The sequence below is a fragment of the Lissotriton helveticus genome, chromosome 5_1 (genome assembly GCF_964261635.1).
Source record: "Lissotriton helveticus chromosome 5_1, aLisHel1.1, whole genome shotgun sequence".
NCBI classification, from domain to species: Eukaryota; Metazoa; Chordata; class Amphibia; order Caudata; family Salamandridae; genus Lissotriton; species Lissotriton helveticus.
In genome coordinates, this window is record NC_136065.1 from 558,827,626 (window position 1) to 558,852,658 (window position 25,033).

The 25,033-nt window shown below is 48.8% G+C and overlaps 2 protein-coding genes across 3 annotated transcripts in view; one reads left to right on the plus strand and one right to left on the minus strand.

The window, feature by feature from the left end:
• Positions 1-13,356, minus strand: part of LOC144754725 (lysosomal acid lipase/cholesteryl ester hydrolase-like) — a 101,176-nt gene extending 87,820 nt beyond the window's left edge. The window contains exons 1-2 of the mRNA XM_078642882.1: positions 13,188-13,356; positions 7,490-7,616 (exon numbers count right to left, since the gene is read on the minus strand). Of these exons, the coding sequence (XP_078499008.1) occupies positions 7,490-7,609 (120 nt within the window). The 5' untranslated portion in view covers positions 7,610-7,616; positions 13,188-13,356. The remainder of the gene's footprint in view (positions 1-7,489; positions 7,617-13,187) is intronic.
• A 314-nt stretch (positions 13,357-13,670) lies between these two features.
• Positions 13,671-25,033, plus strand: part of RNLS (renalase, FAD dependent amine oxidase) — a 553,624-nt gene continuing 542,261 nt past the window's right edge. Inside the window, exon 1 of one of the 2 annotated variants that reach the window (XM_078642883.1) lies at positions 13,671-13,919. In XM_078642883.1, the coding sequence (XP_078499009.1) occupies positions 13,799-13,919 (121 nt within the window). In that variant the 5' untranslated portion in view covers positions 13,671-13,798. The remainder of the gene's footprint in view (positions 13,920-25,033) is intronic. The other variant, XM_078642884.1, reaches the window with a different exon arrangement.

The window sequence follows — 25,033 nt, forward strand, 5'->3', positions numbered from 1 at the left end:
AAAAGCAGACTGCGCTGTAATATGAATAAATACAATACTATTAAAATAAAAGCAGGCGGGTGCTGCAATGTCATGGGTGGACTAGGGGAAGAGTATTAAAGAAAATAGTGTTCACCGATGAATAAAGCAGACCATGTAACAACACAAATAAAAGGGCCAGTTGTTATGGGAGGTAACAAATGCAGACAAGGCAGTACCAAGGAGGGACTAACATGCATGATAACGACTTGGAGGCCAGTGTTCACAAAGGAAAATTACACAAGCCATTTAAAACCTGGGTGGAGAGTCGTTGGGGCTTCAAAGTCCTACTCCACTACTGCATGCCTCGTAGCAGCACATGCGCTGCCAAGGCCCGACCTAAAAATCCTAGGTATAGAAACGTCAACAAAAAGACATCTCGGTCATGGGGACAGAGGAATCTCCTTCACAGAGAGCTTTGATGCCTTGTGGCAAAAGCCGAAAAGTCGATCCACCCGCTTTCAAATAGTACCATCCACATCGGGACATGGAACATGAGGACCATGTACGAGAAAGGCAAGACAGCCCAAGTAGCAGCCGAGATGAAAAAATACAAGCTTGCCCAGCTTGACTAGAGTGAGACCAAATGGACACAGTCTAGACAGAAAATACCGGCTCCAGAAGGAAAGGTGCTGTATTCTTGACATAAGGGAGAGAATGATCCACACACTCAGGGAGTGGCACTCATGCTAATGCGAGCAGACACCGACCTTCCGCAGAAAGAAAAGGAGGATCAACTTGAATGTTATACAGTGCTATGCACCTACAAATGACAGCAAAGAAGCGGAAAAAACTGCTTTACAACAGACTTCAGTCCATCCCGGAGACATGCCTTGAGAGAGACATCACCATACTGATGGTGGACCTCAATTGCAAGATTGGAAGCTTCAACACTGGGTATAAGAAGTTATTGGGCAACTATGGCCTTGGCGATACAAACGAGAATGGTGAAAGGATTGCAGATTTGTGTGCCCTCAACAGTTTGGTGATAGGTGCTAGTGTACACCCACAAACAAGAATGCACAAGGCAAGATGGGTGTCACCAGACCATCGAACAGAGAATCAGATCAACCATGTCTGCAATGCCAAGATATTCCAGAGGTACCTGCAGAATGTGAGAGTGATGAGAGGAGCGGACGTGGCATCAGACCACCATCTTGTCACAGCCAAGGTAAAGCTTAAACTGAAGAAAGCATGGATAGAACTGACAAACCAACAACAGCAGTATAACACCACCATCCTCAAAAATGCACAGAAACTGAGTAAATACTCTGTCACCCTCAGTAACAGGTCTGACAAAGACCCAGTAGAAATTCAGTGGGAGAAGATCAAATAAACACTGAAATCAACCTGCCAGGAGGTACTGGGTCCCAAGAAACATCAGCATAAAGCATAGTTCTCCACTGAGACTACCCGCAAAAGCCAGGAGAGAAAGCAAAAGAAAGTTGCAGTAAACACCACAATCCTAACAAGAGCAGAAACTGAAAGCTCAAGGTGAATACACAAAAACCAACAAGGAAGAGAAGAGAAGCCTAAAAGCAGGTAAGCGAAGAGTCATCGGCGGTCTTGCCATAGAAGCCCAGGAAGCAGCAAGTTAAGGAAACCTTGAAAGAACTCTACACGATAATGAAGAAACTCTCAGGCAGATACAGCAAGCCAGAAATGCCTGTCAAAGACAAAGCTGGGAAAACAATCATGGGTAACAAAGGCCTACAACCAAGATGGATGGAGAACTTTGATGAACTGCTGAACCAGCCCGTGCTACAGTCTACACCAGACATACAACCAGCTGACAAGGAATCGCCAATCGACTGCAGCAGACTAACCAAGGAAGAACTACGGCAAGCCATCAAACATCTGAGAAACTGCAAAGAAGCAGGGCCTGACAACATTTCTGAAGAGACACTGAAGGCAGAAATTGAAACATCAGTAGACATGGTCTACCCCATGTTTGGAAGGATCTAGGAAGAGAAAAAGGTGCCATTAGAATGGAAGGAGAGATATCTCATCACGATCCCCATGAAATATGACCTGAGTAACTGTGCAAACTACAGAGAGAAAAATAAAGGAACAAGTCAAGGCTCAGATGCGAGACCAGAAAGCTGTCTCCGCAAAGATAGATCCTGTACAGACCAGACTGCAAAATTGCTCGTCATTGAGAAGTTGAAGGAATGGAACTCTACACTCTATGTCAACTTCATAGACCATGAGAAGGCATTCAACAGCATGGACAGAGAGACTTTGGAAACTGTTCTGCCACTATGTTGTGCCAGATAAATTTGTAAGAATCATCAGGAACTCTTTGAAAGGAATAACCTGCAAAATAGTCCATATGGAACAACTCATGGAAGCCTTCCAAGAGAGGACCAGAGCCTGCCAGAGTTGTTTGCTCTTGCCTTTTCTCCTCCCGCTGGCCATAGACTGGATCATGAAGACACTGATAGCAAGGAGGAGAAATGGAATCCAGTGGACACCTTGGGTGCAGCCCAACAACCTGGCCCTACTCTCCCATACCCATCTGTAAATGAAAGAGACGACAGACAATGTGGCAGCCACATCAGCACAACTTGACCCCAACATCCACAGCAGAAAAACCAAGATCCTGAAGGCCAACACAGCCATCACAACTGCAGTCACTCTCACAGGCGAGGCACTGGAAGAGGTGGAGGCCTTCATCTACCTGGGCAGGCAGCGTCATAGACAAGCAGGGTGGCACAGACACGGACGTCAAGGCAAGAATTGGCAAAGCAACGGCTGCCTACATTCAGCTAAAGAAGATCTGGAGCTCAAAGGACTTAACATTGCAAACCAAGATCAGGCTTTTTAACACAAGAATAAAATTGGTCCTTCTGTACAGAACAGAAATTTGGAGCACAACAGTGACCACCGCCAACAAAGTCCAGACCATCATCAATACCTGTAAGGAAAATCCTCTAATTCCACTGGCCAAACACCATCAGCAACAACAACCTATGGCAGCAGACTTTGCAACTTCCTGCTCATTAGGATATCAAGAAAAAACACTAGGCTGGATGGGTTACACCCTCCGCAAGCCCACTTCAAACACCACTAGGCAAGCCTGACCTGGAACCCTCAAGGGAAGTGGAAAAGACGAAGGCCAAGAAACACCTGGTGAGGAAGCCTTGAGGGTGACTGCAAGAAGATGGGTTACACCTGGTGTGAGACAAAGAAAAGGCAAGGACAAAGATGGCTTGAGACTCCTGGTTGATGGCCTATACCCCAGGATGGGTAGTAGGCATAAGTAAGTAAGTACTTATCCTCCTACACCGAATCGATTTAAGTACAAGTTTAGAAGTGCAGGTAAGTGTGGCAAAGGCACTTGCAGATGGTTCTAAATATACAGAAAGTTACTATTTTAAGGGGCTGCCACTTTTTAAATCATACACTTACCAGGGACTGAACTAGGTACACACAAAAACAGCACCCAAATAAGCTAAAGTACAAGTTGGCACCTTTTGTAGCTGTATATAGAGCAAACCCAGGTCATGAGCATTGAAGAGCTTTACATGAGCACCAGTTACATTATACAAGATCAGATTCATTTTTTAAGGCAAAGAGAGATTCAGTGATTTGCCCGGATTCACAGGATATTGTGTTGGCAGCTGGACTCGAACCTAGTTCCCCAGTTCTAAAGTTGGCAGCTTTAGCTGTAACGTAGACGTTTCCACACAAATTGGTGTTAAATAAATTGTATTACCGTGTAGAATTAGCAGGAACAAATCCTCAGAGACAAATACTCTAGTTCAAACTTGGAGAAATCTGTCAGGATAAAAAAGCCTGGAATAGCGAGCTAATATACGGAAAAAGCAGGAGTAACACTGATTTGTGCTCGTTGTTTTGCAATCCATAAGGGGCCTGTAGGAGATTACTTAGAATCACCGAGGAATTCCACATCGAGCTATTTGCAATATTTGTGATATTGGCAATAGCCGTTGTGGCATTACTCCCCTGCAATTACCACTGTGTCTGAAATAGGGGCCCAAGTGTCACTCACAACTGTGGGAAAATCTGCAAAGAAAAAATATACAGACTTTGAATTCGTGGATGAAGATCCAGATTTTTCATGTGTATATTTTCTGCACTTGAAAAAGTTGTCGGTTGGGCCACTAGAAAGGAAATGGTGCATGTGCCTTGCATTATCAATAATGAAATTTACATGATCCAGTGCACAAATCGACCATCTGATTCGTTTTTTAGTAGGGCGAATAGATTTGAAAGCTGAACGTAGTGGCTACTCCTTTAAGTGAGTGAGTCACTGCCACATTTCTAGAAAAACACGTTGCACTTGACCTTTAGCATACAAATATGAGAAGTGAAGATTGTGCATCCGCCTAAACCGATCTTTGGACACTGATTCACTGTCCCTCATATGCAACGTCAGTCGCCTTGTGAGTGCAAGAAAGCCGGGTGTTTTTTTTTGGTTTGGAACAGTGTCCAAAAAGAGAAGAAAAATAAGCATCTGCAATGCAACAGGTCTCGCATTTGCGAGAGTTAAAGCTATTGGCATTGTATTTGACAATGCTATTTTATGTATGTGTTTTTAAAACCAACACATTTATTTAAAAAAAAAAGTATTGCCATTTCTAATGCCAGTAGGTCAAACTCTCGCAAATACGAGACCACTTTAATGGTGGCTGCGCCCCTTTCTTTATATGCTGCTCGGTGTATTCAGGTTACGGCAAGCCGCTTCTAAAGAAAGGGGTGCGGCCACCATTAAAGCAAAAGCATGGGGCACTTTTACAAACAAGCACTGGCGTTGCCAATAGGTCTCGCAGTAGGAAAGTTGGAGCTATTGGTTTTGTAAATGACACATTTTATATTTATGTGTTGGTTTTGAAAATTGCGAAAATAATAGTTTTGTCATTTACAATGCCAATACTTTTAACTTTTGCAAATGTGACACTCATAGTATTTGTAATGCAAATGTTTTGTATTTACGTGACTTAGATGTATTGATATTACAAATAACAATGGTTATGAATTTTTTTAAATAATTAATACTTCAATAAAAGTTATTGTAATTTATAATGGCAATAGCTTAAACTGTTGTAAATACCTTTTGTGAAGATTATGTTCAGTGTATTTTATTGTGAGGAAAATAAAAGAACAGAAGTGAAATATTAATGTCTTTTTCTGACATTTGTGTAATGTGAGAGAGTGTGAGTGTGTTTGAAAAGGGTGATTGATTGTGATATGATGTGTGATGCTGATAGGGTGTGTGAGTGTGTTAGTGTGTGTGATTTGTGAGAATGTTATTGAGGGTGTGTAAGGGTCTTTGAGTGTAATTGTGTGTGAGGGTGAGTGTGCGTGAGGTGGTGTGAGGGGGAGGGTGTGTGTATTCCGATGGTGTGTGGTGTTGTGAGGATGAAGGCGTGAGACCTCAAATTACACAGTAATCACAAAAAATATATAACCCGATATACTTATTTAAGTATCAGTAACTAGCATCGCCGTCAAGGTGCTTAGATGTATGTAGAGGCTTTAACAGCCTTGATGATGTGTCATTTGCAGTGGAGACTGAGACGGGCACAAAAGCGGCCCATCGAAGGGCCTACACACCACAGGCCCATCAGCAGATTGCCCGCCTTGCTACTCCGAGGTTGATTAAGTTCAATAATAGGTTTCAGTGGCTTAGAGCGATGTTCGTCCTACTGCATCATAGATAAATAAAATTATCTTTGGACTGGCTGGGGGCGGGAGGGAACCTATGCTGATAGCTGTCAGTCTGGGCGCCGGCGGTGATGTCAGTAGTGCTATGTCACCGTCAGCCGACAAGCACTATATCGGCCGCTATCACACACCAGATGACCGGGATCTGGTCCCGTCTTCCCCAGGAAACAGAATAGCGCCCGACAAACTGAACAAGCCGAGCAATCACGTATTTTTCCATACATCTGTGTCCTCTTATAGCAATGTATCACTGCACTGAACAGAACGTGCCCAGGCAACATATCCATGTAACACTGTACTTCTGCATGGCATTTTTGGTGAGTGAAGATCGATCCGTGAGTGAGGTAGGGTGCAGTGAGTGTAGTGACTCTCTGGCAAACAGCAAAAGACCCCCCATATAATACAAATATTCACTGTCCTAGTAAGGGCCAATAAGCAATTACAAGCGCCAACATATCCCAGTAATGGATACAGACGTCGCACAAAGCTGTTTTGGAGAGTGACGGGGGGGAGGAGTCCTTTGCGGCAGAGGCAAGGAGTGTGGCAAATGGCCGGAGGGAAGCCGGATGGGGGCGGGAGAGCCTGGTGGGGGGGCGGGAATGTGAGCGAGGAGCTTACGGGGAGAGAGGCCGGAGGGAAGTCGGATGGGGGCGGGAGAGCCTGGTGGGGGGGGCGGGAATGCGAGGGAGGAGAAGTGTGGCAGGCGGAATGCCTGTGTGCGAAAGCGCGATAAAGATCTGCTCCCTGTAACAGAGGCATGCATCCATGCAGAGCACTGGGTCCACGTCACAGGGTAAGAGGCGGAGCAGGGAAGAAATGGAGCATATGCTGGCAAGAGAGATAAAACATGCGCTCTGATGGAGTGCTGAAATAAAAACAACAAAAAAAATCGATTCCAGAAAGTAAGCAGTGGAAGGAAACAATTCATGTCATCCAATCAAAAGTGTAGTAAAGAGCCAATGCTTCTTTGAAGGGTCACATGCAAAAAGAATGAAAGCCATTGGATAAGAAGCATACACATGAGACTGACAAGAAAGCTAAGCAAATGTAAGGAACAGACTGGCTCAAAGATTTGTACGTTTTGGAGGCTGAGTTATCTGGAGAGAGGCCGGAGGGAAGCCGGATGGGGGCGGGAGAGCCTGGTGGGGGGGTGGGAATGTGAGGGAGGAGAAGTGTGGCAGGCGGAATGCCTGTGTGCGAAAGCGCAATGCGCTTGGAGAGAGGCCGGATGGGGGCGGGAGAAACTGAAAGTACGAGTAGGAGGGAGGCTGATGCGCGTGCTTGTTTGGTCACGTGATTCACGTGAACTTAAACAAAACCGCAGCAAAAAGCCCTTGGTTTGACGAGGATTTTGAGGACATGAATTCTCGCTCCGCTCAATGCGCTTGCGCGCATTGATAGGTCGCGAGACCTAAAAAAAAAAAATTGTGAAGTTGCAGCATCAAAACAGCTTTCATCACATACACAGACGACACCCAACAAATTACTGACATAGAATCCCTCCCCGCGGAAGTTCTCAAAGTGGCCTTCAGCTAGAATATGAAACTTGTGGCCCTTAAAGTATCATTAGTGCATCAGTTGTGCTAACACCCAGGCCCACGGATGAGAGGGACTACCGAATCCCAAAGATGGCCATCTTTTATTACTGGCATAGTTGGCTATTTTCCTTTCTGGTATTAGAGCCCATCATGGCCATGCTAATCTACCTATTCACACGATCGAAGAAATCTTATGCCCACTTACAACCAAACAATGACTGACGTAGGCCATTCGTACTCACCACATTCATCGAGGCTTCAGGGTCTGCATTGGACGCCAGGAAGCTGCCCGCTTCTCTCCTCTGCACCCTGGACATTAGTGCACTTTGGAAAAGGCACGCCACAGCAATTAACACCAACATCCTGATTCTGTATCAAAATACAAGCATAAGTAAGCACCATCTTACATCAGTATGCCCTTTGCTTTCTTAAGAGGGCTACAAGTAACATTACATACTATAGAAACCGGATGCTGAAAACCAGGAACAACATACGCATTATCTGTGACGATTTTAGTTATTGAAGACAGTAAAAAGATTCTAAATAAAACATTAGCAATTATAAGAAAGTGTTGCAATAAAGTATGTGGTCTACCATTCTCATTAAAACACTGATTATGTGCCAATTATGAAGACAATGAACCCAGTTTAGTTGTGTGCTAAATCTATATACTAATATAATAAAGAGAGAGCCCAAACCTTTGAGGCGGGTAAGCTTAAGAAGTACAGCACCAATCACAACACCCAATACAGCATTGGAAAGGACAGTTGCAGCAGATGGACATAGGCTATACAGGTGCCCACCATATATATTACAAAGGTAAAAGAACCTGAGGGGTAAAGTAGTCTCTTGTGGGCGTGGGCGTTGTGCTGTCATCGATGGGCGCGGTAAACAAACCTTCACAGGACTCCCTTGTGGGCGTGTGCGTTGTGAGAGGGGCATGGACAAACAGCAAACAGCAATGGGCGCGGCATTCACAGGGCACGAGGCGCGCCATTCTCCGGCATTACTGCTAAAAGCAAATACGGTACGCGAGGCACGCTATTCCCTGGCATTACTGCTAAAAGAAAATACGGCATTCTAAACAAAAACATTCACATTACTTCCTTGTGGGCCTGGCCGTTGTGAGAGGGGCATGCCAAAACATCAATGGGCGCGGCATTCACGGGACGCGGCTCGTGGCCGTTGTGACAGGGGCGTGGCCAAACACCAATGGGCAAGGCTTCACAGGCCGCGGCATTCACGCAGCATTACACGCTCACGCCTTAACATATTGCTCCAGGGCTCAAGCGGGGGCTCAAGACAGTCAGCCTACCAGCAGGGATCACAAGCTTCGCATATTGCTATGGTGCTTCGCATATTGCTACAGTGCTCAGGCGGGGGCTCAAGCCACTCAGCCTACCAGCGGGGAGCAGAAGCTTCGCATATTGGACAAAGCTTTGCATACTGCTCCGGTGCTCAGGCGGGGGCTCAAGACACTCAGCCTACCAGCGGGGAGCACAAGCTTCGCATATTTCTCCGGTGCTCAGGCGGTGGATCAAGCCACTCAGCCTACCAGCGGGGATCACACCCTTCGCATTTAACACTGCCCAAATTACTCTGGGCCAGTTGAAACTAAAAATATTGTATACTGTGAGATCTTAAAATACATTTTTCTTGCCTATTACAACCCTTTGCACACATTCTATTTCAGCCCCGGACAACGTCGGGATGGGCTGCTAGTGGACCAATAAAAGAGATTAAGAGGACGCAGATCGTTTCTTCAACAAAAGAGCTGAGAGCAAAAATAACATCCACACGAGGTAAACAACACACTGAGGTCTGGTCTGACTCAGGGCTTTGATTTATAAAGCGGATTCCATCCATCCGTAAAAATACTTCCAACTCACGAGTGTGAGTATTCCTGCTGGTTCAGACAGAGCGTAGTGTGTTATCAGATGAGCCCCCGCGGGTGCTTGATGGGACGACAGCACTGTTATGCACAGTGGTGTCCCAAATATAAGAACACATCAAGGAAAGGAGGAATGGAAGATTTATTTAAAATGGAAAGACTGGGATGAGGGGGTAATGGCAAAACTCTCTAGATTCCCGGGTCTACATACCTAGCGTTTGTTCTTTGTAATTATCTTACTCCATTGTACGTGGAGAACTACAAGTACCAGAATGCAAAAGAAACAAAGACTGGCAAAGTCATAGGCCTGGCTTTTCCAGGCATTGGTTGTTGAGAGTCATTCATTTGTTTATTGATATGAGCCATCAGAAAATGTTTGAAAACCTAATTGAATAAAACGCGTAAGCTGGGCTGGAAATAGACATTTTGAGAGACCAATTTAATTTGCATGTCAGGCACCCACAGTGTTAACCCTGAGTCAACACGCAATGCCTTCACTTCTCATTGTAGTGGGTCACTAATGGTGCAAGGGAAGGAAGGGCCCTACCAAATCGACTTCTGCCCTGACCGCTGCACAAGGGCAAACCTACATGGATAACTACTAGTATGGGCGAAGAAACAGGCAAGAGATCTATGCAGGACAATAAAACTGCAGGTAGCTCAGATGGCTAAGTGCCTGCTGCAGTGCTGTGTGAATGTAGGCAATCGACTGGTCACTAGTTACTACTTCTATAAAACAGCTCAGTGGTTTGGTGGGCATGTTATGAATACCTGCAAAAACTTTTACATCGCACTATATAATCTCAGAAAGACAACTGAGGGCCTCTTGTGTCAATCCATTGAGCAGTCATAAACCTCGTGCTTCACGAAGATTACTGGGTTTGCAACATCAAAAAGGGCTTTGTCTGATGTACAAAAGCCCTTTTAAAAGACAAAAGTTTTTCAACTTGTAAAAGGGCTTCTGCTACCTATTTAGAACCGAAAACATGAGGGGAGGGGGCAGGAAAGGGGCGTCCCTCTCATATTTGCAATTCTGAAAAATACAAATCAATGGTTTGTGACCGTGACTGCTGTCACAAACCACTGATTGGTTACCTAATGCCTAACTTGGGTGGCGACTACTATGAAAAGGAGACACTGTCATCAAGGGACAGTTTCCTCTGTGAGACTCATGTTGTCCGCCTCAGGGAGATCAGTCATTGGTCCATGAGCCCATTGACTGCTCGCCTGATGTCTTCTGAATTGTCAAACAATCTTTTCAAAAAACAGTACCGTTCTCTTGCTGGACATGGGCTGCTTCCAAAAAAACAAAACAATTAAGTTTTCAGTTTGTGAATGCAAATTTAGGGACAGAGGTCTGATATCCATTACAGACCTCCATCACTGCATTTGCAGCCAATCTCTAGAGGCCACAAATTGTGACCTGCCTGATTATATTCACTGACCAAGTTATTCTGTGACCCTCTGCGAATGGACAATTTGAGATTTACCAATTCTAGTACACCGGTCGCATCACAGGCTGCATGGCCATTTGCAAACCATCAGTGTGCAAAGTACACATCTTGGTTGAAGAATGGTGTTCATATTTCAAGCTTTAAATATCTTAACGGAACAGCTGCAGAGCTAAGTCTGCGGTATGCTGGTTTATAGACTAAAATTCCATTGTTGACTCAAATGAAAATTGGCCTTTGAGTACACTTTAAGCCAATTCTAGTAAAAAGTAGGCCTGTATGCAAATTGATAGAATTTTGTGAATTTCACATTACGCTTTGCACCACTTTTCATCATTATGTGCCATTCACGGTAAACCATGGCACAATTAACAGTAAATATTTACCACTAACGCACAAGAAAAACAGAAAGAGAGCAGCTGATTGACGAGGACACATTGTGAAAAAATATAGCGTGAAGTGGCAGATTATCATTTTGCGTGATTTCATTTAATTTTGCCAAAACCCAGCATAATTATTTGAAATTAAATTACACTAATTTTGTACACCCCTATTAAAAATAGGTCAGTGGAGTAACATGGCTGCTGCTGAGATCCATGTATTAACCTGCAGGGAAATGTTGCTCCTATTCACATTTCGCTTACTCTTGCCTTCTCTAAGAATGTTAACTTTTTCAAGGGTGATGTGTTTATGTCGGTTTTTCATGCAACGTATTACTCATGTATAGTGTCTAGTGCAATAAGAGTTGCACTTATGTAGCTGTGTGAGTTCAGGTTGTGGGTAGGCCATTGTTGAGAGCTGTGGAATTTCTCACACTGCCTTTTAGTGGTTCAGAAAACATGCTCATCCAATCCTTGACTTCTCTGCAGAGCTCGCAGAGAAATGGTAAGGTGAGCCAACTGTAACTGTGCTTATATGCTCAAGGGTGTGATTGAAGAAAACAGCTGTCAAAATACTGACAAGGCGAAAGTTAAATAAAAAGCAGCAAATAGGAGTGAGTGGGTGCCATGTGCGTGTAGAGACAAACACACCAACAAAATAACAAGGAGAGCCAAGGAATGGGTCTTGCTTGGCTCTAAGATCCTGGCCACAAGTCGAGCCAGAAAAAAACAGTCATGTAAATTATGCAACAAATATCATTCAAAACTATGATAAAATCTCTTCAAAGTTCAAAAAAGTGCATTTCTTTAATAAAAAGGAGTGTTTCACATTCGTGCATCAGATACTTCACAGCGTTTATTAAATGTTTTTGAACATCAAAAGAAAGATTCATGCCCTCCCATGGTGCACAATGCCTTTATTGAACTAAAATGCAAGTCAGGTGTCCTGTGAGCCCTATGTGTGGTTTAGATTCTTAGTGCAGAAGGGGCAACATTATAGACGACTGATGTACTTGAAGATACTCCTTTATGTGATCATTATAAAAAGGGGACCTGGGAAATACAGGGCAGTCGCAATCTTGCACGGCAATGGGGTAAATGCATCCATGTGAAAACACGGAGCAGTGGCTCTGTGTTTTCAGGGCAGGCGGCACCCGCCTGCACTTTCAAAGAGGTTAGAGATCCCTTTGCAGGAGGGTGCAGTCACTCCATGGGACCCCCTTTACCCCCTGCAGAAGGCTGCTGTCAGGATGCGCACTGACAGTGCGCCACCTTTTAAATGGCGTCAGTGCGCCTTCTGAGAGCTTCTTTGACTCTTTTCCCCCATCTGTAATATGGTGCAGGCATAGAGTCAAAGGAATTCCCTCATTTGCATAAGGCACACCACTATGCAAATGAGGGAACATCCTCTGTTGATAGCGCTGGTGCTTTAAGTGTGCCAGCGCTATCAGTATTATAGGGGACGCGCAAGTGTCTGCGTCCCCTTCTATAATACCAAAGTGCCCTGGGGGCGCGCAGAGCGGGTGCAAACACATGTTGAGCCCCCGGGGGACCTTATGTAATATGGCCTCCTAACTTATGTGTGCGGTGGGGTTGGTGAAGTGAAGGAGATGTAAGGAAGTATGCGCAGGAGTGTAAAAGGGGTGCCGAAGAGATGAGATGTTATATGTGCAGAGTGACTGTTTCAGAAAGCTATGAGGAGAAAAAGAGCGTAAAGAGACGACAGAAGAGTTGTGTGAAGATGGGAATTCGAGAGACTAAAACTGTCCGAAAAACATGCCTCTTTCACATAACTTAAAGTTTAAAATAAATACATAAATCCATATACATATAACACACGTGCGCAACAAGCTTCATGATCACCCACTGAAGGGTCTCCACCAGTTTTATCGGTGACCAATTGTATAAGTCCCAAAAAGTATCATGTTTAGAAACGCCACTGGGAGTCAGATTGCAGCGCTACCAACATTTGAAGCGCTGCTCTGGGAGGGCTGGTGAATGGTGTTCCGAGTAGGACTGGCAGCAAATCAATGAAGGAATGCCCGGGTAGGTCTGTCCATTTCCCAGGGTGAAACGTGGGGCGGGGTCCGCTGGCGGATGTCACTCACAGTGGGCACTGGATAGGGAGCTAACAGTTTTCGTGCATTCCAGTTAACCCAACATAAAAGTACAAACATTAACCACCTGCCCCGATAGCATATATCGGGTAAAGGCTTACCTTATAACTCCCCCCGCTGGAAGAAGCGCCTCGCAGACAGCAAAAGACTGGCAGGAATAGTGGCACTAGAACGCAGAGCAAACTCGGAGGCGGGGATTCCGCGAAGCACCGCTCGGCCGATACCTCTCAGCCAATCAAAAAGAGGAGAGGAGGGCGTGGACAATCCATTGGCCATTCCGGGTACACCCCTACATATCAGCTGTCGGAGGGGCGGGGCATACAGTGCAGGGGGCGGTTCCCGAGGATTCTGGGCTGGAACCTTTAAAACTGTTAATGCCGCCGGAGTAGTGTGTTATTTGGTATCACAGGAAAAGATAAATTCCATATTGTTCGGCTGCGTGGTGTAATTTATTGCTGCCCATGTGTGCACAGCTGCTAAACGATGCAAAGAGGAGCTTCGCCACTGAAAGCCGTACATTTCTTTCTGCCTAATCTTTCCCACGTTATCGCACTTATGCAATACAACCGAAACTCAGGGTTCGGTCTTCGTTGGCCATCTGCCGCACGCCTGTTCGGGTTAGAGGGCACTGAAGCCGAGTGTTGTTTCAAGTGCAGCTGGCCGTGATTGTCCCTTCCGTTGTTTCTTGGTAGCCGCCGCTCTTCTATTTGCAATGTCGCGAGTACTAATTGTAGGAGCTGGAGTAACGGGAAGCCTGTGTGCACACCTTTTGAAAAGACGCCCAGGAATGACTGCACATCAGGTTGTTGTCTGGGATAAAGCACGTGGAGCAGGTCAGTGTTGTAGCACATGCCTGCCCTCGTTAGCCTCGACTAACCGTACGAGTATCGTATAAAACTGGTGTCTGTGTAAAAAGCGGCTTTGGAATATGAGCTCCTCCCTTCCATTGAACAGACAGAAGTAGCGGATCTCAGAGTTACGATTTTACTGAGCTTGATTATAGCATTTTCAGGGCTTACGTTGTTACAATTATCGAAAGTACTTATTCTTGAGCCTTCCTAGACATGACTGTAAATATTTGTATTTTTTTAATACACCGTGTTATGTATTTTGCTTGGAGAAAAATACAATTGTAGGAGCATAACAAATACAACATGGAAAAGATCAGGGGATATCAGATAAAATTACAATTTTGAAAGAAATTATATATTTTTTACACATGATAAAATGGTAATGTTCGTAATATGGATGTCATATGATGAGTCTATGATTGGGAAGGGTTCAAGGTAATTTCACATTGTGGGGAACTGCCTTAGTCCTTAAAAATGTACCATAGCTGGCAATATTCCCAAGTCCATGTGTGATGTGCTGCTCTATAGAGGTGTGCGAGCCACGGAAAGCACCAGCTAGGCTGGAGCCTGAAGCCTGGCTCTGGCTTAGCTCGAGGTCCTGTTGAAACCTGGAATCCATGCTGAGCCGAGCTTTCATGTGAATTCTGTCTGCCTGCCTCTACCAAGGATGTGGTGTTACGGGCAGAACTGCAAAGAAGTCTGAGTCTCGGCATTGACTCAACATCCTGTGTTTCTGGACAAATCACTTAATCATTCCCATGTAAGCCACAAATGTGACCCAGTGGCGTAACGAAACTTGAGGGGGCCCCCCTGCAAGGTACACAGAGGGGCCCCCCTCCCGCCATCCAGCTGACCCGCCCTCCCGGCTCCTGATTTAAGGGGGTCCGCTGTGCGTGTGCTGGAGTGACCACTGTGCCTTTCACTAGGCCGGGTCACCCCTCCTGCTCCCATCGCCTCCTGCCGCTGCTGCTCCGAGCGACCCAGCCGCCGCTGAGCCGCCCGCCTGTGCCGTTTCCCGCCGCTGCCTCCCGCGGCCCCGCCCACCTTCAACCCATTGGCTGCCCGCTCCCGCCACCCAGCTGACCCGCCCTCCCGGCTCCTGATTTAAGGGGGTCCGCTGTGCGTGTGCTGGAGTGATCACTGTGCCTTTCACTAGGCCGGGTCACCCCTCCTGCTCCCATCGCCTCCTGCCGCCGCTGCTCCGAGCGACCCAGCCGCCGCTGAGCCGCCCGCCTGTGCCGTTTCCCGCCGCTGCCTCCCGCGGCCCCGCCCACCTTCAACCCATTGGCCGCCCCGCTCCTGCCACCCAGCTGACCCGCCCTCCCGGCTCCTGATTTAAGGGGGTCCGCTGTGCGTGTGCTGGAGTGACCACTGTGCCTTTCACTAGGCCGGGTCACCCCTCCTGCTCCCATCGCCTCCTGCCGCCGCTGCTCCGAGCGACCCAGCCGCCGCTGAGTGGCCCGCCTGTGCCGTTTCCCGCCGCTGCCTCCCGCGGCCCCGCCCACCTTCAACCCATTGGCCGCCCCGCTCCCGCCACCCAGCTGACCCGCCCTCCCGGCTCCTGATTTAAGGGGGTCCGCTGTGTGTGTGCTGGAGTGACCACTGTGCCTTTCACTAGACCGGGTCACCCCTCCTGCTCCCATCGCCTCCTGCCGCCGCTGCTCCGAGCGACCCAGCCGCCGCTGAGCCGCCCGCCTGTGCCGCTTCCCGCCGCTGCCTCCCGCGGCCCCGCCCACCTTCAACCCATTGGCCGCCCCGCTCCCGCCACCCAGCTGACCCGCCCTCCCGGCTCCTGATTTATGACGCCCCCAGAGCGACCGCGCAGCGGACGCGCGCAGCGGGAGCACCGAATGAGCGCCGAAGGTGCGCCAAAGGTAAGCCCGTCTGCGCCCGTCCACGCCTGGACCGCGCCCAGCGCCAGGACCCCTGGCCCCCACCGACGGAAGCCGACCCGATGGACCTACAACGCCACCGAACTCAACGCACTCAACACCGGCCGAACCCCGGGCTGCTACCGAGCCACACCGAGACGCACCCACGGACCCTTCAGCTGCCACTCCTGCAAGTTCACCTGCAACCGGACCCACGCCACACCAGCACCCACCAAGCCGAACTCCAGCAGCACCCACCTGAAGTGCATCCTGCTCAACACCCGCTCCGTCCACAGACACGCCGTTGAGCTCTGGAACCTGCTCGACAACACAGCCCCAGACGTCGCCTTCCTCACGGAAACCTGGATGAACGCCTCCTCAGCGCCCGACATCGCCATCGCCATCCCGGACGGCTACAAGATCATCCGGAGGGACCGCGTCAACCAGACAGGAGGAGGCATCGCCATCATCCACAGGAACACCATCCGCATCACGACCGACACCGACGATACCCTCGCACCCGCCGAACACCTGCACTTCCAGATCCACGTCAACCCCAAGACCACCCTCAGAGGCACCCTCATCTACAGACCCCCGGGACCACGCACACAATTCAGCGAAGACATCGCCGACTTCATCAGCCCGCACGCCCTCCCCTCCGCCGACTACATCCTCCTCGGGGACCTCGACTTCCACCTGGAGAACAACAACGACCGCAACACCACCACCCTGCTGGACAACCTCGCCAACCTCGGACTCAAGCAGCTGGTGGCCACCCCCACCCACTACGCCGGACACACACTCGACCCGGTCTTCTCTTCCAGCAAGGACATCGCCTTCAGCCACGCCACGGGACTCCACTGGACGGACCACAGCTGCGTCCACTTCAGCTTCAGAAGGACCACGTTCCACCATCACCAGCAACAGGTTCCCCGCAGAAGCTGGAACAAGATCACTACAGACCAGCTCGCTACTTCCCTGAGCAAGAACCCTCCCACCAGCACAACGAACCCCAGCCAAGCGGCCACCAACCTCACGAAATGGATCAGCGACTGCGCAGACGACCTCGCCCCTCTGAAGACCCCGCCGAGCAGACCCGGCAGCAAGAAAGCACCATGGTTTAACGACGAACTCAAGAGCTCCAAGAAGAACTGCAGAGCACTCGAGAAAACCTGGCGCAGAGACCCAACACCGGACAACATGACTGCCCTCAAGCTTGCCACCCGAAAACACCACCAACTGATCCACGCCACCAAGAAAACCGCATTCAAGGAACGACTGGACAACAACGCACACAACAGCAAAGAACTCTTCAACATCGTGAAAGAGCTCTCCAACCCCAACGCCGGAAACCACAACATCACCCCTTCGCAAGACCTCTGCAACTCCCTCGCCTCCTACTTCCACAACAAGATCGCGGACATACACAACAGCTTCAGCACTCAACCGACGCATGCCACGACCGAACCACCGCCCCCCACAACCACCCTCCGCGCCTGGACCCCGATCAGCACCAAAGACACCGTCAACACGATGAACTCCATCCACTCCGGATCTCCGACAGACCCCTGCCCTCACCACGTCTACAACAAGGCCGACGCTGTCATCGCACCCCACCTGCGGGACATCATCAACACCTCCTTCGACACCGCTACCTTCCCGGAGAGCTGGAAGCATGCCAAACTCAGCGCCCTACTTAAGAAGCCATCAGCCGACCCCACCGTCCTCAAGAACTACCGCCCCATCTCGCTGCTCCCGTTTCCGGCAAAAGTCATCGAGAAGACCGGCAACAAGCAACTGGCCACCTTCCTCGAGACGAACGGCTCCCTCGACCTCTCGCAGTCTGGCTTCCGGGCCAACCACAGCATCGAGACCGCCCTGATCGCAGCTACCGATGACATCCGAGCCCTGCTCGACAACGGAGAAACAGCGGCCCTCATCCTCCTGGACCTCTCCGCGGCCTTCGACACTGTCTGCCACCGTACCCTAGTACAGCGCCTCAGCAACGTCGGAATCCAGGAGAAGGCACTGGAGTGGATCATCTCCTTCCTCGCCGGAAGGACACAGAGAGTCCGCCTCCCCCCGTTCAGATCGGAGGCCACCGAAGTCATCTGCGGCGTTCCTCAAGGCTCCTCGCTCAGCCCAACACTCTTCAACGTCTACATGAGCCCCCTCGCAGCCATCGCACGCCAGCACAACCTCAACATCATCTCCTACGCCGACGACAGCCAGCTGATCCTCTCCCTCACCAACGACCCCGCCACCGCCAGAGCCAACCTACACGAAGGGATGACAGACGTTGCCAAGTGGATGATGAACAGTCGCCTGAAACTGAACTCGGACAAGACGGAAGTCCTCATCCTGGGATCTTCACCCTCCGCCTGGGACGACTCCTGGTGGCCCCCCGCCCTGGGCAGCGTACCCAAACCCACAGACCACGCACGCAACCTGGGCTTCATCCTGGACTCCTCCCTCTCCATGACCAGACAAGTCAACGCCGTCTCCTCGTCGTGCTTCAACATCCTGCGCATGCTACGTAAGATCTTCCGATGGATCCCCACCGAGACCAGGAAGACGGTCACCCAGGCCCTCGTCACCAGCCGGCTGGACTACGGCAACTCCCTCTACGCCGGAACCACCGCCTAACTCCAGAAGAGACTCCAGCGGATCCAGAACACCTCAGCACGACTCATCCTGGACATTCCCCGCCGCAGCCACATTTTCCGGACACCTGAGAGACCTGCACTGACTCCCGGTCAACAAGAGAATCACCTTCCGGCTCCTCACCCACGCACACAAAGCCCTACACAACCAAGGCCCAGGATACCTCAACAGCCGCCTCAACTTCTACGCTCCCAAACGCCAGCTTCGATCGACCAGCCACGCCCTCGCCGCCGTCCCCCGCATCCGAAGAGCCACCACAGGAGGAAGGTCCTTCTCCTACCTGGCCGCCAAGACTTGGAACTCCCTTCCGACCCACCTCCGCCTGACCCAAGACCACCTCGCCTTCAGGAAGCAGCTCAAGACCTGGCTGTTCGAGCAGTAGCGGACCCCCTCCCCACAGCGCCTTGAGACCCTCCGGGTGAGTAGCGCGCTATATAAATGCTTTGATTGATTGATTGATTGATAGTGCAGTTGCCTACCATGTACACAGGTCTTGTCTAGTGTCCTGGTCCTGGCTTTGCCACATGTAGTGGTTGGTTTCATAGCTGTAAAGAAAGCAGACAGCATGACGCTTTGGATGCAAACCTCACATTTGCTGCCAACGGAGCACCATGGAGGAGGAGTACACTCTCATACACCATTGTGTAACATGTAGCTCTCTATGCCAAATGCTATTGGACTGCAACATTTGTTACCTTTACACACACAGTACGCTAATTTTATCGCTCTTGGGAGGATGAATGTCTAAGTTTGTCCTGAAGGTATTCAGACCATAGCCTGTAGGTTTAATGCAGTGTTCTACTGATACTTTAACCCACTAAGTTACCCTACAAGAAAAGCTTGGGACACCTGGAGTTCTGGTGACACCTAATTTAAAATGGAGCCAATGTGTCTGAACCGCTACAGAAGCATGCCCCTGGAAGGAAATCATTCAGTGTTACATGACACCATCTAAAACACAAGCACAAGTATCAGAACTAGAAAAAATGTGCCATTGCAGGGATTTTCAGCTTTAGTGTGAAATGTTTTACAGAGCACTGCCTCCCAAATCTCTTCAGTCCAGGAGTGATTTTTAACACAGCGAGTGGTTTGGCAGATGGGAGGAGGAGGTTTGCCATGGCAGAGATTGAGGGTGAAAGGCAATGGAAAATGGGACAGGAGGAATACCTGTGAGACTGTGACTCCTGAATTTTCATGTCTGAAGTCCAGGCAATTTCTTTTTGAAATGCATAGGTGTTGCACACTGAGCATATGTGCCTGGGTGAGAGTTTAGGAAAGCCCAGAGTGTAGCAGCAACATGTATTAAAAAAATCTGGGCCGTAACAGATTTTTAAAATGTACAATCTCCACAAAACTATGAGACTTTTCATTGTGAACCTTAGATGTGCCTTACAGTCCATATTCAAGCTCCAAAGCCCCATACAGTGCGGAGGCCCTTTCTGAATCAGGCCCAGAGTTCTAATGCTGGCTTCATCCTGCCACCCTTTCTGCACCCATGATGTCATGTTATGGCCAGAGCTGCCTATTTAGGAACTGGGGAACCAGGTTTAATTCTTACTTGAATTGTCTGCATTTCTGGTCATATCAGTTAATTTCACTTGTGTCTATAAAAAATAAATGTGACCTTGTGTAATGTAACTGGTGCTCATAAAGCGCTCTATTACTTCGGGTCGAGTTTGTGGTATATAAAAACTGCAAAAAGAGGTTGAAAACAAAGCCTTAACATAATGAATGACAAATAAATACTCATTTAGTGGCCGATTTGTACAAAGCAAAACCAGAAAATATTGATAAATCACGGCTACTCCACTTAAATGGTGTGATCTTAGGCAAATATTTTATTTGACCTAAACTCAATTTTCTTCATTATCACATATGCATGCACTTTTAAATACAGGAGTTCAGAATATCAGTTGTACAAAAGGTGTGGCTAAAAAATCCAAAATATTACGAAAGCTTTACTGTCAGGTAGCTACCCATAAAATAACTTGCAACTTAATTTTTTTAATTTTTTATAAAATGATAGTGGCAAGTGCACTGTAGTACATTATGAACGTCTATTAGTTAATACTCTGCCGAGGTCTGTGTGTAACCAAAGAGCCACAGAATTACATCATATTTCTAGTGCCACAAGGTCAGTCTGTGACAGAAAGCACTGAGATTATGTAATTCACTTTTTTAAACTTGCATTACACACAGTAGAAGATATACTGCTACAAAATGCTTAAAAGCTTAAGATAAAATGGTGTTTCCAAAATATATATTTTAATAATACTGAGACTGTACGTAATAATTTTTTTTTTACATTACTATCCCTTCAACACCATGCCAATTAAAAACACTCACTGCACAACTCACTTGTAACCTCTTTGCACTACCACTCAAAAAGAATGTATTTTGCCATCACACACCTTTGATCAATTAAAGACAGTACACATACTAACTCCCAAGCATTCTTTACATTTGCAGATGTTTCCCCTTACATTTGCAGATTAACTAGTAGGCCCCATTTGCATTTCTTTAAAGCAGAAGGCCCACAGTCTGCCAGGCTTTGGGGTTACAGCACAGGAGACGTGCTCAATGATCCTTCAGTTAAAGCACTTAATTTAAACTAGTTGAATGAATCGTTCCCACTGCTGCTACTCAAGGGGAAATAGAGGTTAAAGGAGAGGGCGACAGGCCACGGGCAGTGGGGTAAAGGAAGAGAGGTTGGGGTTTAGAGAGGGAAAGTGAAGCAGACATTCCGACACCCAAAGGAGGACCAAAAACACTCACCCGTCACTAGTAGTCATGTTGCCAGGTGTCGGTGTCTCATCAGAACAGTCCACGGTGCTCCCTTTCAATGAGGCCCAGCTGCAACTCCTGAAACCGCCTCTCAATTACAGCTCTAAACAGAATACACGAGGCACAGAAGCATGCGCCATGTAACTGTTTAGAGCACATGACTGCTCTGACGTCAGGCCATTTTCCAAATGCTGCAACCCCTCCCATTCCAAGACGTCACTTTGTGACCACTTAGCCTGACGTCTATCGATGCTTTTGATATAATTTAAAATAGGATGGTAATTGCTTTTATAATTACCATCCACATCCATATAGCACATCATAGCTGCCAAGGTTTCAGATTGCTATGTGTGACATTTTCATAATTTCAGCGGAATTATGAGTGACATTTCAGCAACACTTTCCCCTGTGAAAAGTCAAGCATTTAGGACAAGTGAAACATATTAATTAAACCAATTTGAGCAATGAGAAACTTTAAGAAGATTATACCATATTAGACCATAAATAGAGGGGCACTTAGGAAGCAAAAAGGTGGCAAAGGGCATGCTGAGTGGGAAAGAAGCATTCAACTTCCCTGGAAGGACTGAGCCACATGGATAATGCACGACAGAGTGCCTGCTTCTAAGCACTAACATGATCATCGGACACAAAAAAACAGACCAGAGCCTAGGAAGTGTAAGGTGACCGGAAATAGCTGTTTTTAGAGGTATATTTAAAAAAAAAAAAGATTTATCCAATTGGTGGAACTTAGCTGAGATGTCCGCAAATTTGCAATTAGTGGTAAATGTGCTGCGCTCGTGTATGAGAATAACACACATACTTTTAAAATACATTTTGTAAAACATATCTCGGCTGTGAATACCAAATTGGGACACACATTTGCAGTAACAAATTTAGGGTTGGCAAATACGTTGCATTCCGGATTGAAAATCACAAGGAAATAAATAGCACTCTGTAAAATGGAGAGTGCACTTACTTGCTTCATTGCGGGCCCCGGCATCTCTGCATAAATCGTCTTACCGTCCAGATGGATGCAATGTGAAGGACCTTAGTTTTTTAGGTCGAGGACCGGAAATGTTGGCTTGCCAGCTTCCGGTCGGAGATTTAATGATTTTGAGTACGGGGCTTGAACCCGCCTCTCTCTTTCATCTCTCTTCCATTGGCTGGCTTCCTAAACGGAGGCCAGCCATTGGAGGAGAGATGCGTCACTCCAAACAAGCCCCGTCTCTTTCGGATTCGGGGGCGTACATTTTGCTGTTCTTTCGCCAGTGACGTCATCCGTCACTCAAGACAACAAATACACGCCCCCGAATCCGAAAATGGTCGGAAGCTTGGGGCCGCCATTTTTTTATTTTTGTTGTTGTGCTTAGCTGTGGGACGCTGCGCTCCTGGCCCCTGTGCTCGCATTCCTCTGCTCTCTGGGGCTGCAGGGGCAGTGGCCTTGTGCCCTTCCCGATACAGTACGTGCAGCCTGAGCCAATCACGAATCACTGACTTGCAGGGGGCCAGGATTAAATCCGGTTGTGCGGGTACTTTATTCCCGTCACGTCCGGCTGTCAGCGCCAGGAACAGGAAGTAGTTGTCGGCGGGGGATCTCATAGTGAGCGTTCAGGCTGTCTGCCGGCTCACTCTCTAAGCCTCTCTCATCAATGGGGCACCACCAGGCCTGGCCGGTCGGCCCGGCCGCAGGGGGGGGTCCCGACCGTCCGGCCGCATGTGTGGCATGCAGCTGAGCCGGCGAATGTCTGGGCTGGCGTGGCCAGCCCCACACAGGAAGACGAGCGCGGCTGTGGCGGGGGAGTGCCGCGGTTAGAGCCTCGAGGAGGACTGGACAGCACTGCAGCTCAGCAGCTGACCTGGCTGAGACTGCCTGGAGTCTGAAGACAGCACTGGCAGTTACCTACCAGTATGCAGCAGGCAGTGAGTCAAGTGTCTGTGCTGCAGATCGTCACGTGGCTGGGCAGCAGCAGGTCAGTAACTGGATAGTCCAGTCCCCCCCCGCCCCTCTCCCCCACGCAGCGCTGCGCACGCAACGGCGGGTGGCAGCACTTATTTGTAAATGTCACTGCAGTGCACGTCGTGCTCTGGTGCATGCATCAATGCTTGCAACTTATATTGTACTAAGGCTACTATTAGAAGCAACCCATGTGTTTATATGTCCGACTTGCAGGGGGCCGGGATTAAATCCGGATGTGCGGGTACTTTATTCCCGTCACGTCCGGCTGCCAGCGCCAGCGCCAGGAACAGGAAGTAGTTGTCGGCGGGGGATCTCGTAGTGAGCATGTAGGCTGGCTGCCGGCTCACTCTCACAGCCTCTCTCATCAATGGGGCACCACCAGGCCTGGCCGGACGGCCCGGCCACAGGGGGGGTCCCGACCGTCCGGCCGCATGTGTGGCACGCAGCTAAGCCGGCGAATGTCTGGGCTGGCGCGGCCAGCCCCACATAGGAGGACGAGCGCGGCTGCGGCGGGGGAGTGCCACGGTTAGAGCCTCGAGGAGGACTGGACAGCACTGCAGCTCAGCAGCTGACCTGGCTGAGACTGCCTGGAGTCTGAAGACAGCACTGGCAGTTACCTACCAGTATGCAGCAGGCAGTGAGTCAAGTGTCTGTGCTGCAGATTGTCACGTGGCTGGGCAGCAGCAGGTCAGTAACTGGAGAGTCCAGTCCTCCCCGCCCCCACGCAGCGCTGCGCACGCGACGGCAGGTGGCAGCACTTCTTAGTAAATGTCACTGCAGTGCACGTCATGCTCTGGTGCATGCATCAATGCTTGCAACTTATATTGTACTAAGGCTACTATTGGAAACAACCCATGTGTTTATATGTCCGACTTGCAGGGGGCCAAGATTAAATCCGGATGTTCGGGTACTTTATTCCCGTCACGTCCGGCTGCCAGCGCCAGGAACAGGAAGTAGTTGTCGGCGGGGGATCTCATAGTGAGGGTGCAGGCTGGCTGCCGGCTCACTCTCACAGCCTCTCTCATCAATGGGGCACCACCAGGCCTGGCCGACAGGCCCGGCCGCAGGGGTGGTCCCGACCGTCCGGCCGCATGTGTGGCACACAGCTGAGCCGGCGAATGTCTGGGCTGGCGCGGCCAGCCCCACACAGGAGGACGAGCGCGGCTGCGGTGGGGGAGTGCCGCGGCTAGAGCCTCGAGGAGGACTGGACAGCACTGCAGCTCAGCAGCTGACCTGGCTGAGACTGCCTGGAGTCTATAGACAGCACTGGCAGTTACCTACCAGTATGCAGCAGGCAGTGAGTCAAGTGTCTGTGCTGCAGATCATCACGTGGCTGGGCAGCAGCAGGTCAGTAACTGGAGAGTTGAGGTTCCGTGAATTCTGAACCCGTTTCATAAAGGTCATGGTTTCGTTACGAATTTGGTATTAGCGAACCGTAACTAGTTAGTGCGGCAAGTATGAGTGTTTTCGTCATGTTAGACCTATGGATTCATTAGGTATTTAGGGATTTCGTTCTGAACCCTTGAGTTACATTTTGTGTATGGCAGCCATTTTGTGGTTGCCCTCACATAGGCCGATGACTGTGGCTGAACTAGTCTTTTTAAGGACACGTACACCTTAGCTCCAGTTCGTGCTGACTTCTGTTTGACCTGAGTGAACTGACCCTGTTGCCTGAAGCTGACCTTGTTAAACCAGTTCCTGCCCTTTAGCTGATCAAGATTAAGGATCAGAGCACAGAACATCGTAAAGTTTTACTGCACACAAATATGCCTTATCCTACTCTCACCTGTTTCTGCTCCTTTCTTTATGGTCTATTTATG